General features: G+C 44.0%; 1 protein-coding gene across 7 annotated transcripts in view; it reads left to right on the plus strand.

Annotated features, from left to right (window-relative positions):
* LOC306967431 (phospholipid-transporting ATPase IH-like) overlaps nt 1–13,730 on the plus strand; it is a 37,843-nt gene extending 24,113 nt beyond the window's left edge. The window contains exons 16-31 of one of the 7 annotated variants that reach the window (XM_079562465.1): nt 3,446–3,519; nt 3,596–3,699; nt 3,852–4,033; nt 4,368–4,601; nt 4,676–4,853; nt 4,927–5,029; nt 5,116–5,261; nt 5,654–5,713; nt 5,798–5,925; nt 6,025–6,160; nt 6,603–6,626; nt 8,269–8,334; nt 8,619–8,722; nt 8,816–8,981; nt 10,494–10,608; nt 11,975–12,107. In XM_079562465.1, the coding sequence (XP_079418591.1) occupies nt 3,446–3,519; nt 3,596–3,699; nt 3,852–4,033; nt 4,368–4,601; nt 4,676–4,853; nt 4,927–5,029; nt 5,116–5,261; nt 5,654–5,713; nt 5,798–5,925; nt 6,025–6,160; nt 6,603–6,626; nt 8,269–8,334; nt 8,619–8,722; nt 8,816–8,981; nt 10,494–10,571 (1,783 nt within the window). In that variant the 3' untranslated portion in view covers nt 10,572–10,608; nt 11,975–12,107. Of the gene's footprint in view, nt 1–3,445; nt 3,520–3,595; nt 3,700–3,851; nt 4,034–4,367; nt 4,602–4,675; nt 4,854–4,926; nt 5,030–5,115; nt 5,262–5,653; nt 5,714–5,797; nt 5,926–6,024; nt 6,161–6,602; nt 6,627–8,268; nt 8,335–8,618; nt 8,723–8,815; nt 8,982–10,493; nt 10,609–11,141; nt 11,612–11,974 lie in introns of those variants that run through there. The other 6 variants (XM_079562464.1, XM_079562466.1, XM_079562461.1 and 3 more) reach the window with 6 other exon arrangements.
* Nucleotides 13,731–14,133: the final 403 nt, after the last annotated feature.

A 14,133-nucleotide genomic window follows, 5' to 3' on the forward strand; every position in this document is an offset into this window, starting at 1 on the left:
GAGTCGGTTAGAACCCGCGCAGAATACAGAGTATCTGGGTTTGAGCATAAACTCCCTCTCATTCAGAGTGACTCTTACGGCTCAGAGGCTCAGCTCTCTCAGCCAGTGTCTCTCATTGTTTCGCCAGGGCGCACGGGTCACGTTCAAAACATGCCTCCGCCTAGCTGGTCTTATGGCGTCAGTAATATCTGTCGTCCATTTGGGTCTGTTAATGATGAGAGATTTTCAGCGTTGGGTCGCAGCGTTACGTCTGTGCCCGCGCCGACACCTTTACCGCAGGGTGGAAGTGGACAAGCGCTGCGTAATGGCGCTTCGCCCATGGCAGGACACGCACGCTCTGGCTGCGGGAGTCCCACTGGGCACAGTGTCCGCAAGGGTTACCCTGACAACGGACGCCTCCTTGTCAGGGTGGGGAGCCACCCTGTCCGGCAGGACGGTGAACGGGACATGGGGTCCGCATATGGCTCTGTTACACATCAACATGTTGGAGCTTTGGGCTGTTTTCCTTGCTCTGAAACACTTCCTACAGTATATTCAGGGCCAGCATGTCCTTGTAAAAACGGACAATGCAACTGTTGTCGCGTATATCAACCGCCAGGGCGGCACACGCTCTCTGCAGCTACACAGGCTGGCACAGAAATTGATTCTGTGGAGCAGCACCAGGCTGCTGTCTCTCCGGGCAACACACCTGCCAGGTGTCCTGAACAGGGGGGCGGACTTGCTGTCGCGGGGCAATCCCCTATACGGCGAGTGGGTTCTCCACCCTCAAGTGGTGGAGCAGCTCTGGCAGATGTACGGCCAGGCCGACGTAGATCTATTCGCCTCGCAGGAAAACGCAAAGTGTCCGCTGTACTTCTCCTTGACGGACGTGGGCGCACCCCTCGGGATGGACGCTCTAGCCCACCCATGGCCGGACGTCCTGCTCTATGCTTTTCCACCGATCACTTTAATCCCACCCATCCTGGCTCGGGTGAGGGAGCAGGGGTTTTCACTCATCCTGATTGCCCCGCGGTGGACGTCCAAACCCTGGATGGCGGAAATAATGCAGCTCCTTCGGGGACAGCCTTGGCCCCTCCCTGTGAGGAGGGACCTCCTATCTCAGGCGGGCGGAGAAATTTATCATCCTCACCCAGACCGAGTAGCTCTCTGGGCTTGGCCCGTGAAAGGTGGAACTTAAATGCTGCCGGTCTCCCTGCACATGTTATTGATACTATTCAGTGTGCCAGGGCCACTTCCACTCGGTCTTTGTATGACTGTAAGTGGCGCGTATTTGAGGAGTGGTGTGCGGCAAGGCAGACCATTCCTTTTCAATGCTCTGTGGCTGACGTCTTGTGTTTTCTGCAAGAGTTAGTCGAGAAGCGCAGAGCGTTTTCGACTGTCAAGGTCTATTTGGCCGCAATTTCGGCCTGTCATGTTGGTTTTGGGGACAAATCAGTCGGCCAACACCCTCTGATATGTCGCTTCATGAAAGGAGCGCGCCGCAAACTTCCAGTGGTTAAACCCCTGGTACCCCTTTGGGATCTGGTGGTTGTGCTAGACGCACTTTGCCAGCATCCTTTTGAGCCCTTGGAGGCTGTTGACATGAAGTATGTTGCTTTCAAGACAGTGTTGCTTCTGGCTTTGACCTCAGCAAAGCGTGTGAGCGAACTGCAGGCCTTATCTATTAGTCCTGCATGTCTACAGTTTGCCCCTGGTCTTTCTAGAGTCCGCTTACGTCCTAATCCAGCCTTCGTGCCGAAGGTATTGGACTCTGCATTTAGCTGCTCCACGGTCGAGCTTGAGGCTTTTCATCCTCCGCCTTTCTCCTCTGGAGAGGAGCGGCGGCTTAATACTTTGTGCCCAGTGCGGGCACTACATGAGTATGTGGCCAGGACAGCTGGCTTCCGCAAGGCTAACCAGTTGTTTGTGTCCTGGGCCACTCCCCATAAAGGGAAGCCTGTGTCCAGTCAGAGACTTTCTCACTGGATTGTTGAAGCCATTTCGTTGGCTTATACCTGTAGAGGCCTACAACCTCCACAAGGGTTGAGGGCTCACTCCACAAGGGGTATGGCTACCTCATGGGCCCTGTTCAGAGGTATCTCTGTTCAAGATATATGTGCTGCAGCAAGCTGGGCGTCACCACACACTTTTGTGCGGTTTTACAGATTGGACGTCTCTGGTCCCTCTTTGGCCCAGGCAGTCTTGCAGCCAAGGGTTGCTGGTTCCTTTTGAGGTCACCGTTGTGACCTGCTGCTTCAGGAGCTTTATTTGCAATCCGGGAGTAGGCCATATCTCCCATAGTGAAACACCGAACGAAGTTAGAAAAAGAACTTAAGGTTACTCACGTAACCCCGGTTCTTTGATAACAGAGTGAGGTGTTTCACCTTCATTGCCCTCCTTGCAAGGCGGTCAGAAATCGCTTTAGAATGTTTACTGAAGGAGGAGGCTGGCTGTACCTAGGAGAAGGGGCGTAGCCCAAGGTACAGTCCTCCTGTCTGTCATAGACAGACGTGGTGCCATTGGAGCTTCCGTGGATGGTCACGCCCGAGGCGATTCCCATAGTGAAACACCTCACTCTGTTATCAAAGAACCGGGGTTACGTGAGTAACCTTAAGTTTCTTCAACGGTATGAAATAAATTCTCATTCTAATGAAGTTGAAACAAGACAATTGGACTTATGTTTTATGACACTGAACTATCATGAGGCTCAGATTAGAGCTTGAAACGGGGCCAAAAAATCAAGCCCGACTCGACCCGAGCCCGAACAATTAACTTGGCCCGAGCCGAAACAAACCTGACGTAAATAATTATTTATTTAATGCTTGGTCAGAGCCTCTGCACAGTATCCTACATACAGCAGCAGAGGCGCACACACTCCGTATGTGAGAGGTACAGCAGCGTAGCGCACATACCTGGGCAGGTCGGGAGACGTGCGTGGTTTGTGTGTGGCAGGCAGGTTACTCGCAGCAGCAGGCTCTCTCTTCTCCTCCTCCTCGTTGTTCAAAAACATCGAGCTGCATTTTTTTTAACACACAAACAGGAACTAAACTGCCTATTTATCCTCTGTAAGTTTAACGCTATCCTGAGATAAAGAGTGAATAGCGACCCGAACCCGTCGGGTCCAGTTGGGTTTGGGCAAAGATTTCCAGATCTAGCTCAGATCACACAGCCTCACAAGATTGAAGTTTGGTTTCTTCCACAACGTTTAGTGTCCATATAACAAGGCCAACCTCTGCATCCCTCTCAGCAGTGGCCTGTCAATACTGTGCTATTTAAAGATACGGTGGAGGTGGGAACAGGGGGAGTTTTGTCCAGCATATCTGAAGATTTTGATGGAATGAGAGCACAACTGGGCCGCGATTATCAGTGGAATCCACATAGACACAAGCTCTCGATGTGCATGCACTTGAACTATGCAAAACACTGTATTCAGCCATTTCTTGATGTTTTCATATATTTGTTTTAGGTTTGAGTTATTACATGTGCTGAACTTTGACTCTGTGAGAAGAAGAATGAGTGTCATAGTCCGATCGAGCTCAGGTAAGATGCAGTTAAACCTATTATTAGACCTGAGCCAATCACAGTCTGTCTAAAATATCGCCTCGCTGTGCTTCAGGAGAGTGCCTGCTGTTCTGCAAAGGAGCAGACTCATCCATATTTCCACGGGTGGTGTCTGGAAAAGTGGAGCAGGTTAAAGCTCGTGTGGAGCAGAATGCTGTGGTACGTCCACAGGTTTTTACAAATGTACTAAAATAAGCTGCATTGAATTTGAAGAAAAATAATAGACTACTCAATCAAGATGTTCCCAGTATTTGTTTTTTATCATTTAATTGTGGTCATTTGCCACACTGATGCCTCTGCTCTCTCCACAGGAAGGACTGAGGACACTGTGTGTCGCCTATAAAAGCCTGTCCGAGGCCGATTACCAGGAGGCATGTTTCCATCTGACAGAAGCCAAACTAGCCCTGCAGGACAGGGAGCAGCGACTGGCACAGGCCTACGACATCATTGAGAGGGACCTGGTGCTTTTGGGAGCGACAGCTGTGGAGGACAGGTCAGTTATAACCAATTAACAGAAGGGTTCAGGAGCAGCAGTAGGTCTTACTTTCACTGAGACAAACGTCAATATTTCACCCTCTGTCAACAGAACCTTTAGTTGACTTTGAGCCCTGTTGTGTGAAAAGTAATAAAACAAGCCTCTGAGGTGTTTTAGTAGTTTTCCTAACCGATGGAGCTGTCTGATTAGGAATGTTGCATGGCCTAGTGCTCAGGGGTGGTCAAGCATTGATGAATTGTCTCCAAGAAGTAATTGATTGATTGAAGTTTTGATGGATGCTCTAACCTCACATACTGGAGGCTTAAATCTTTATTGACTTATTGATGCCCAGGCTCCAGGAGAAAGCCGCCGACACCATTGAATCACTGCACAAGGCTGGGATGAAAGTTTGGGTCCTGACAGGGGACAAGATGGAGACGGCAGCCGCTACCTGCTACGCGAGCAAGCTTTTCCGTCGCAGCACCCAGATTCTGGAGCTGACGAAGAAACGCACCGAAGAGCAAAGTCTGCACGATGTCCTGTTTGAGCTGAACAGGACGGTCCTCAGGCAGCGCTCCATCTCTGGGTATGCTACAGTGCAAACACGAGTCCACACAACCACATCGACACACTGCTTCATCTTGCTTTGCATCGTTGCAGCCTGTCGGTGGACTGCCTGGACTTCGGCCTGATCATTGACGGGGCCACCCTTTCTGCAGTGCTAAAGCCCAACCAGGAAAGCGCTGGTAATGGAAACTACAGAGAGATCTTTCTCGAGATCTGCCGAAACTGCAGTGCTGTCCTCTGCTGTCGCATGGCACCGCTGCAGAAAGCTCAGGTGAAAGCTACTAAAACTTTACACACTTATAACTCACTTAAGTGCATTGAATTAAAACTCTTGTGTTGCATAGATTGTGAAACTAATAAAAGCATCTAAAGAGCATCCTATAACTCTTGCCATTGGAGATGGTGCCAATGACGTCAGCATGATCCTGGAGGCACATGTAGGCATTGGTAAGTTTATTTTATATATGTCCAAATTCATTGCTAAACTATTTTCAAAATTGTATGACCAACACATTTTGCATATGCGCTTCAAGGCATCATGGGCAAAGAAGGCCGGCAGGCAGCAAGAAACAGTGACTATGCCATCCCAAAGTTCAAGCATCTAAAGAAGATCCTCCTTGTCCATGGGCACTACTACTACATTCGAATAGCTGAGCTCGTTCAGTACTTCTTCTACAAGGTATTCGCGCAAATATATAGTGTTTGTCATGGCCGATGTGTTGTGTGATCACTGTATTGTAAAACCCCCGGGGAAACACTGAGTTACAAAGAATCCGATTTGAGAGCTCCCCCCTGTGACAGATAAGTGGATTCACGAGTCCCCAGTGAAACATTCGCTCCTGGATTTGTGGCTTCAGTGATTGGTGTGGGCGGCTTTCACGCAAGCACTGCTCTGCCAACTGATTCATTTCTCCAGACCCCTCTTAACGGCCCACTCAGCAAGATTATAGCATGCAACCTGGCGTGCAATGACAACATAAACAGAAATGGGCAGAAGATGGCAACTTAGAGATCAAAAACGTTCTTTCACTATTTTTTTTTACAAAAGTTGTTTTCTTTTTTCCTTTCCAGAATGTATGCTTCATATTCCCACAGTTTTTGTATCAGTTTTTCTGTGGGTTTTCTCAACAAGTAAGTCAACGCACTATTCGAATTTTGTCATACACTTTGTCATTCAGTTGCTGGTATTTACTGTCATGATTTTTCCCCCTGTAGCCTCTGTATGACACAGCGTACCTAACACTGTACAACATCAGCTTCACCTCGCTGCCCATCCTCCTGTACAGCTTAGTAGAGCAGCACGTTTCTGTAGAGACTTTGAAGAGAGAGCCTTCATTGTACAGGTGATTAGCATTTGCTTTTTTTTGCTTTTCCCCTACGTCCAAACGCCCCAAAACGTTAACTTCTTTTTTACTTTGTGTTTTTTTTTAAATATATATCAGGGACATAGCAAAGAACTCTCTCCTCCGCTGGCCGGTCTTCCTCTACTGGACGTGTCTGGGAGTGTTTGACGCTGTTATCTTCTTCTTCGGTGCCTATTTTCTGTTCGACAACACCACATTCACCAGCAATGGCCAGGTAAATAAATGACTAATTCCTTACGTAGTTAAGCAACCATTACTGTACTAGAGAGCCTTAATAGTAAACAAAACATTAATGATTTTTTTTTTCAAGGAGAACTCATTCATTCCCATTTGTGCTAATTTATGGAAAACACTTGGTAAAGATGCTGTGCTGTGGATAAATGACGCTTCAGATTTGGCTCCACAGCACTCCTTTAGGCCAACAACATGCACTAGAATACCATCCATATCTACAACGCAATAGCATCTTTCTCTGTATTGTTGATTTGTATCATGTCAACAGTTTGGATGGCCTCTGGTCCTGTTTTTTAAGTTTAAACATCCTGATATTCATTTTTTGCCCTTTGTCCTGATTCTTTTCTCTTTTCTCCCCCCTTCTCTTTCTCTCTCTCTCTCTCTGCTTCCTCTTGTTATTTTGCTCCCGCTCTCTTCTGTAGCTTATGACCACCAACACGCAGATGGTAAGCCTGTCTCCCTCCCTGTCAGCTCTGTCTTTTAAGCTCTTTTTTTTTTTTGTTCTGTCCCACCGTTTCTGTTCGAACGCTTCATTTGCATCCTCTCTCTCGTCACCACTCATGCACTGTCATTCCAGTCAAGTTTCCTCTCATGACATTATTCCTCCTAATCTCTGTAAAGCCCTGAATCCTGCGCTAGCACCTGATCCGTACAACTCCACTCACTCAGTAGAACCTTAGATCCTTCCTCACATTATCCTTCTGTTTTGTTGTGCTACAGTGAAACTAGCGAGCATTATAGAGTCAACATCTGTTTGTTTTTCTGTTTGTGGATTAATGTCTTTGTCTATGTGTATTTGTATGGACATGTGCATTCAGACAGCTGCTAACTTACTAACAAAATAGAATGATTGTAAACTGTGTATGGCATTTAAAAAGTGCAATTAATCTGAGGTGGGAAGAAAATAGTTAATTTGATTTTGTAAATTTTCACGTGAACAATTTACGCTGAGCACAATGAGCACGAAGAGGCCTCTGATGATTTAGGCCAGTGGTTCCCAATCCACCCAAGGGGGGGACGCCTGGGATTGCAGGGGTGGGGCCAAGGCAAGGCATGTTTATTTATATCGCGCATTTCGTACACAAGGCATCTCAATGCGCCTTACAAAAGAAGATATGTGAAATAACAATGAGGTCAAGTTAAAGGGGCTAGATGCAAGTTGGCCATTTTATACTCCCTACTGCCACCTCAGGTCATACGTGTATGACCTGAGGTGGCAGTATATTCTATATTAAGCTCGTACATGACGGCAATTCGGACCGAAGTGACACCTTTTTGAGTGAAAGTGCAGGATTTTAGAGGCAGTTGTGGTGAACAGGTCATGGCTGGAACATGTTGGGTGAGGAAAAACATTTTTAAACTCTGTATAGTCCCTTTAAGGCAAAACACATGAAAACATCAAGACATGGGAAATACACAGTACACCAGGGCAGGCGCTGGAATTTTTTCTTGGGGACTGGAAGGATGACCGGCCATTGACCATGGGTGAGGAAACGTGTTGAGGAGGACACAGAACGACGGGGGCGTGGTTAGGGGGGTTATGTGTATGCAGTTGTTTACAATCTGAAAGTCAATGTTATGCAAAAAGAGCTTTGTCTGGTCTGAAGGACTGGCCATAAGAGACATTATTTAAGCAAATTAAATGTAAAGGATTAAATATGGGCCCAAGAAATACTCACATTTCCCCGTTTTTTTGTTTGTTTTTATAAATGCTTATTGGCAATTATTTTTATGCTTTCATACATTTGTTTTGGACTGGGGGAGCGAGGGACATGCAGGTGGGCTTCCAGGAAAAAAAGGTTGGGAACCACTGATTTAGGCGATGCCTTCAGAACCACCAACCAGTCCTGTAGATAATTTTAAAAATGCAAACCACCATTTTAAAATTGCAAATGATGGAACATTTCTGATTGACTTGCATATGATGTCTTAAATCATTCCACCTTGGATTATGATCTGCTTCAAATATAAAACTAACAGAAAGTATACAGAAAACTTTTAATAGCCTCACATTTAGAGCTAAATAATGACATTACTGACTTCTTTCTTAAGAAAATGTTTATAATGTATTTTCATTTTCCGTTACAGATGTTTGGCAACTGGACATTTGGGACTCTCGTCTTCACTGTGCTTGTGTTCACCGTGACACTAAAGGTATGGGAATGGTTTTGTGTGGCTCTTTGTTTCGTTTTATTCCTCCTCTCCTCACATCTTTTAAAAGGATGCTTTTTATCGACCCTTTCAATTGACTCACTGATGTTACATAGAGTGTTGCAGCGCGTAGAAATAAGCTTGTTGCACATGTTAACTAGGCTGTTCCATAAATGATCGACTACACTGGCAACTGGGTTTGCACAGCGCTAAGGGCCTAAAGGCACCGGGCATTGACTTTATTGACCGTGCGAGTGTTTACTATGTATATATTCTCTGTGTTTTAGCTTGCCTTGGACACACACCACTGGACCTGGATCAATCACTTTGTCATCTGGGGGTCGTTACTGTTTTACGTCATCTTCTCTCTTCTCTGGGGAGGCATTATTTGGTATGACTTCTGTTTTCTGCAGCATCTAATAGGCAATATAATTCAGGTTAACTCCATTCAAACTGACTGTTATTTCTATATTCTTTCTTATAGGCCATTCCTCAACTACCAGAGGATGTACTACGTTTTCATGCAGATGCTCTCCAGTGGTCCAGCCTGGCTCAGCATCATCCTGCTCATTACCGTCAGCCTGCTGCCGGACGTCATCAAGAAGGTCCTGTGTCGGGCTATATGTCCCACTGCGACTGAGCGCGCACAGGTAACATACATGCAATCCACTTTCACTTATACTGTTATACTGTTATATAGACATATTATTTATGTCCTCGAAAACCTATTATTATTAGATGCAGTGGTGCAAAGTTACATAGTAAAAAATGATAGGTACTTTTACTTTGCTTAAGTACATTTTACGATTAATACGTTTTACTTCACTACATTTTAGAGCCTGTATCTGTACTTTCTACTCCACTACATTTTTTAATTGGGTTAAAAGTAAAAGTATTCTATTTTCAAAGTGACCTCTCTACAAGTAACTGGTTTAGTCCCAGTTTAGACTTGGTTTAGTGGTTTTCTCCTTTAGACCAGGTTTAGATTTGGTCTAAACCTGACTTAGTTTAGTCCGGGTTTAGACCTGGTTTACTTCCTGTTTTTGACCTGAGTTAGTGGTTTACTTGTTAAGGCCTGGTTTGATTCAAATGATTTTAAAAAAATCTGCACATTAGACACATTAGACATACTTTTATACTTTGACTTTAGTAAAAATTGTATCAGATACTTTTACTTAAGTACATTTTTGGTCCTGTATCTGCACTTTTACTTATATTATATTATAATATTGAGTACTTCTTCCACCACTGTTTAGATGTCTGATGTGTGATTGAAAGAGAGATGTGTATTAAAGGCGCACTATGCAACTTTTATTTTAAAAAAAAGTACCTTTTCCGTTATGTCCGATTGGGTTGTTAACATAGCGCCTTTACTTACCGTCCCGATGGCCTGTAGGACGCTCCAGGATCAATTGTTTTTTTTTTTACTTAAAAATTTGCATAGTGCACCTTTTAAAGATGTGGCATGTATTTTGTAAACGATACGATATATCCATTAGTAACTTGTACAAGAGGCACCTTTAAAGTGGACATATCAGGCATAATTGAGGTTTATTATTCTTGAAGGTTCCTTTGTATTGATTGGGTTACGTTTTACAATTTGAAGTGTGTAAAAATGAAAAGTAAAGATTTTAAGGACTGAGAGACTGGGCCGGTGAAGATTTCACATTCATGTTGAGCGCCCTCTGGAGGTTGTTGTGGGAATGATAATTATGAAAATTTCACAGTATAAGATACAATGTTGTATTGTATGTCTCCTTCAAGTTATATACACAGTCATAATAACAATAATACGATTCATTTTATATTGGGACATGTAACAAAATGAAGAATCATTGAGTGAATATCTCAGGGCATTATTTAGTTCGACCTTTTGCCTCCTGTGGCGTGGCTTCAGCTTCTTATGAAACAGCGCCTTTAAAATGACTGACCGCTCTGACAGATTTCTTCCTGCTGTGCTTTGTCTTCTCTTTTCTCTCCCCCCTGCTTCCTAACGGACCCCCTGTTATCCATATTCACGCCACCCTGCCTTTCTTCTCTCACTTTTCTCTTTTAACGTCACCACTTTCACCTTCTTTTCATATCGGCCATTATCGCCTCAAATCTTCCTCTTGCCCTTTCCTTCCTGTGCGCCTGTGTGTGCTCCTTGGTGGCAAACGCAGTCCTCTCGCCCGTGCCTTACTGTGGAGCCCTCCACCATCTTCATGCTATCTCAGTCGTCCAGCAGGATGAGTTTTTGACTGGTCCACACAGACGAGAGAGGAGCAGGAAGAGGAGGTGACTGTCTTTTAAGCCCTTGTCACCTCTGCATGTTCAGTGGCGTAACTAGTACCTCAACATTTAACCGAATTAACAAGTGCAGTCCTGTTGTCATCAGATCCCATTATTTTTTATCACGCTTGTGTTGTCCATCAAAGCCTGACCATTATTTTTGCTATTTCATCTATCACTTTTGATTCATTGTGAATGTGAATGTGAGTTTAATTTTGTTTTGTTTGATATAGTAAGTACATTCAAGTACATGTCTTTGAGGTAACATGTTACTATGGAATCATAACAACAAAAATGCATACAACCACTGAATTCGCATTGTCAATATTAGTTGTAGTATATTACAGTAATTTAGCAAAAACTTGTTAGCATTGCTCATGCTCTTTCAATCATTTTCTATCTTGCCTTTTACATAGATATCAAATTACAAAAACATATAGGTGTCTTAACATTCTCCTTAAGCTCTCCTCGTATAAGTCCAAAGTTAAGGGAACCTGTTTGAGTAGTGTTTATAATATGACATGTACAATTATCCGCAGAGGGTAATGACAGAGGAGGTCCTGGAACACTTTGTGGCCCCTGGTCCCATTGGTGGAGGGGCAGGCATCACTGAGAGGGACCCGCTGCGTGTTGATAGAGTCGACGAAGAGGCCAGTGGAGGAAAAGCTGCTAGGACCTATGACTCCATGATGTCACATGACCACAGCACCCCAAAAACCTCAGCAAACCCCATACTCGCCATGTAGCCAGGCTGAGGTCACCATGGTAACGGGAGTGGGAGTGCTGTCCTTTTATGGAGGGGTGCTGTTGAGCTGAGGCTGTTGGTTTGAAGATACTTTTAGCTTTATCTGCTAGGCTGTTTTAATGCATGCTTGGCTGCTTATTGTTTTTAAATTGAACTGATTAACTTAAAGAACTTTTGTGAATCAACCCAGACTAATTGACCCTTGGCATGTACAACTCTGTACTATACTTTAATACAGCTTAATGGTTAAAAACACAGTTTATACCCCTTTCCAGACCAATGGAGGGTCTCCGAAAATCAGGTTCTTGGTTAACAGCTTTGCGACAAGACTTCTGCACAGCACTTATGCCATCTAGTGTTTGCAGATGCAATAACACGCTATTGCTCTTACTTCATAAGCACGTCTAACATAAACTAATCTTGAAACTATTATCTCACTTATGAAAAATAATATTTAGAAGGCATTTTTGTATTATAGTTTTCCCAATACATTTTCACTGCACATTTAAATGCCCCTATATACCTACAAATTAATGAAACAAACCTTCTGAATATTATTGTTTGATGGGTATGCTGCTTATATCCTGTTCCACTTTTGATTTGACCAAGTTTTTTCTCTCTCGTCAGGGCAACGAGAAGACGGTGCGCGGTGTTGTGGCCGAGTTGACTCCACTGTCGTCACAACGATCCTGTCGAAGCACGAGCGCCAACTCCTCTTACCTCCACCTGAGCGCAGCTGAAGCCCTATCGCTGCGCATGTCTGACACCCTTCCCCAAAAGATACTGACTCACCTGGCAGATGGGGGAGGGGCGGACCGGTACACCCTCAGCCCCTACTTGCTCCGCCTTTCCGGGGCAGGATTTGCCCACTACGCTCCAGGTCCAGAGACAACAGTATGAAACTGGAACTCTTTTTTTTTTTTGGTGAGCTTCATACAAAAATGTGCGACCAAGATTTGTGTTTCACTCAAACGGATACGTCAAGCTCAGATCCTCCGTGCTCGGGTTCATCTTGTGAATTTTTGGTCTCGGAAATCACTCACTTTTGTTTTCTGATGTCTGTCGTCATCAAATCTCATAATGTGAGAATTGCATAAAAACTTCGTAGCTGAACACTCCGTTAAACATGTCAGCAACTGGACTTTTTTGTACTATCTTTTTTTTTTTAGCCATGTCTTTGCCTGTTCCTTCTCCACTTTGTATTCATTTAAATGTACAAACACGGTCTGGCCAAGTTAAGGGCAGTCCTTAAGTTTCAGCCCTTTAGGAGTGCTTGTGAGCGAGTGCATGTGTGCGAGTGTGAGCGTTTGCTTGCATGCATGACTTTTGCCTGTTAAGTGTACGTTTGTTTGGGACACACCTTTGCCTTACCAGGTAACCACACAAGCAGCAGCAGCAGGCTAAGCGCCAAAGGTGTAACAAAGTGGTGACATACAAAGCCTTAGACACAAACACACTCTTCAGCAGAAGGAAAGAAACGGGGTGTTTTCTAGAGGAAGTGCAGTATTCCAGCCACCCTGCCTTAATTCATTCATGCATACAGTGATTTCAGCTGTTGAAACCCCTTCCCATCATGGTTCAGATATACCCTCCACATACCTCTATTTGGTACTGTGTGTCTATTGCCATGTAGCTTCTTGTGACATTTGTTTGCTGATCAGCCGGTGTAGCATGTTAAAAATTGGCTGCATGTTAATCCACCCTCCTCTGTTCCTCCTCCCTCCATCTCTTATCACACCTATCTTGTTCCCACTCCTGCCATCACGTGGTCACGTTGAGCAACTGCAGCTTTGTGAACAAAACTGAAGGTAGCCCTCAAAGGTACAATACCAATGAGGCCTTCTCTTATAGATGATCTAAATGACTTGCTCTTCTTCCTGTGGCATTGTTTGCTTGTGTGTTTGCAGCCACGCTTTTTCTAGGTTATGCAAAAGTCCGTGGGAATGCTATCTTCACCTTCCTCATATTTCCCCCCCCTCTGTTGTTGTTATAAATGAGTTGTCTTGTACTGTTTTATCAATGGCAGTTACTGTTGATGTATGGATGTAACTTAAAGTTTTGATATATAATATATTTTGGTGAAAATGGGTGAAGTCAGCGGTAAAAGAGGGGAGACTTGAAAAGGCGATGTCACAATCAAATCGACTGAATGTTGAACTGTCCATTGTGTCCGTCACTTGAAGAATGTAGCTTATAATGGATGCACCGTATTATTGCAGTTCTATTTGTCCAAAGCATATCTCCATTTATAACACAACTGATGATGTCTCTTTGAATGTCGATCTCTGATAGATTTTTACACTGACACGGTAATCAAGGACATGTTTTTGCTGTTAAAGCTAAACAAAAACTACATTTAAAGTAGTTTATAATGAGTAAAGCTATGACTAGATATTTCCACCAACTTAAAAAAAACAAACAAAAAGAGTAAATTATTTGGATCCTGGTTGAATTGGAACATCCCAGGAACAAGTGCATTTCCTTAAAGGTTTCTGAAGCCAGGCGAGATGAATAATATTAATTATGGATAATTATAATATAATTATCCAAACTACGTTTGGATAATTGGCTGAATCTATCTATAAATTTGATCCCTTAATATTAATCCCTTAATAATCTTATTAATGAAAAGAGATCTGTATGTTTCTTTGTCTGATTTGGGATCAATGTTCGGACCTCAATAGGCAACAGTTAAAAGGCCTTAGTGCTCGGATTGCAATGTCCTATACTGTGCTTTTGCCATAACAATGCTATAATTTATGCTATAGTCTGTATCATAAAATAGC

Source organism: Gobius niger, assembly GCF_951799975.1.
Source record: "Gobius niger genome assembly, chromosome: 9".
NCBI classification, from domain to species: Eukaryota; Metazoa; Chordata; class Actinopteri; order Gobiiformes; family Gobiidae; genus Gobius; species Gobius niger.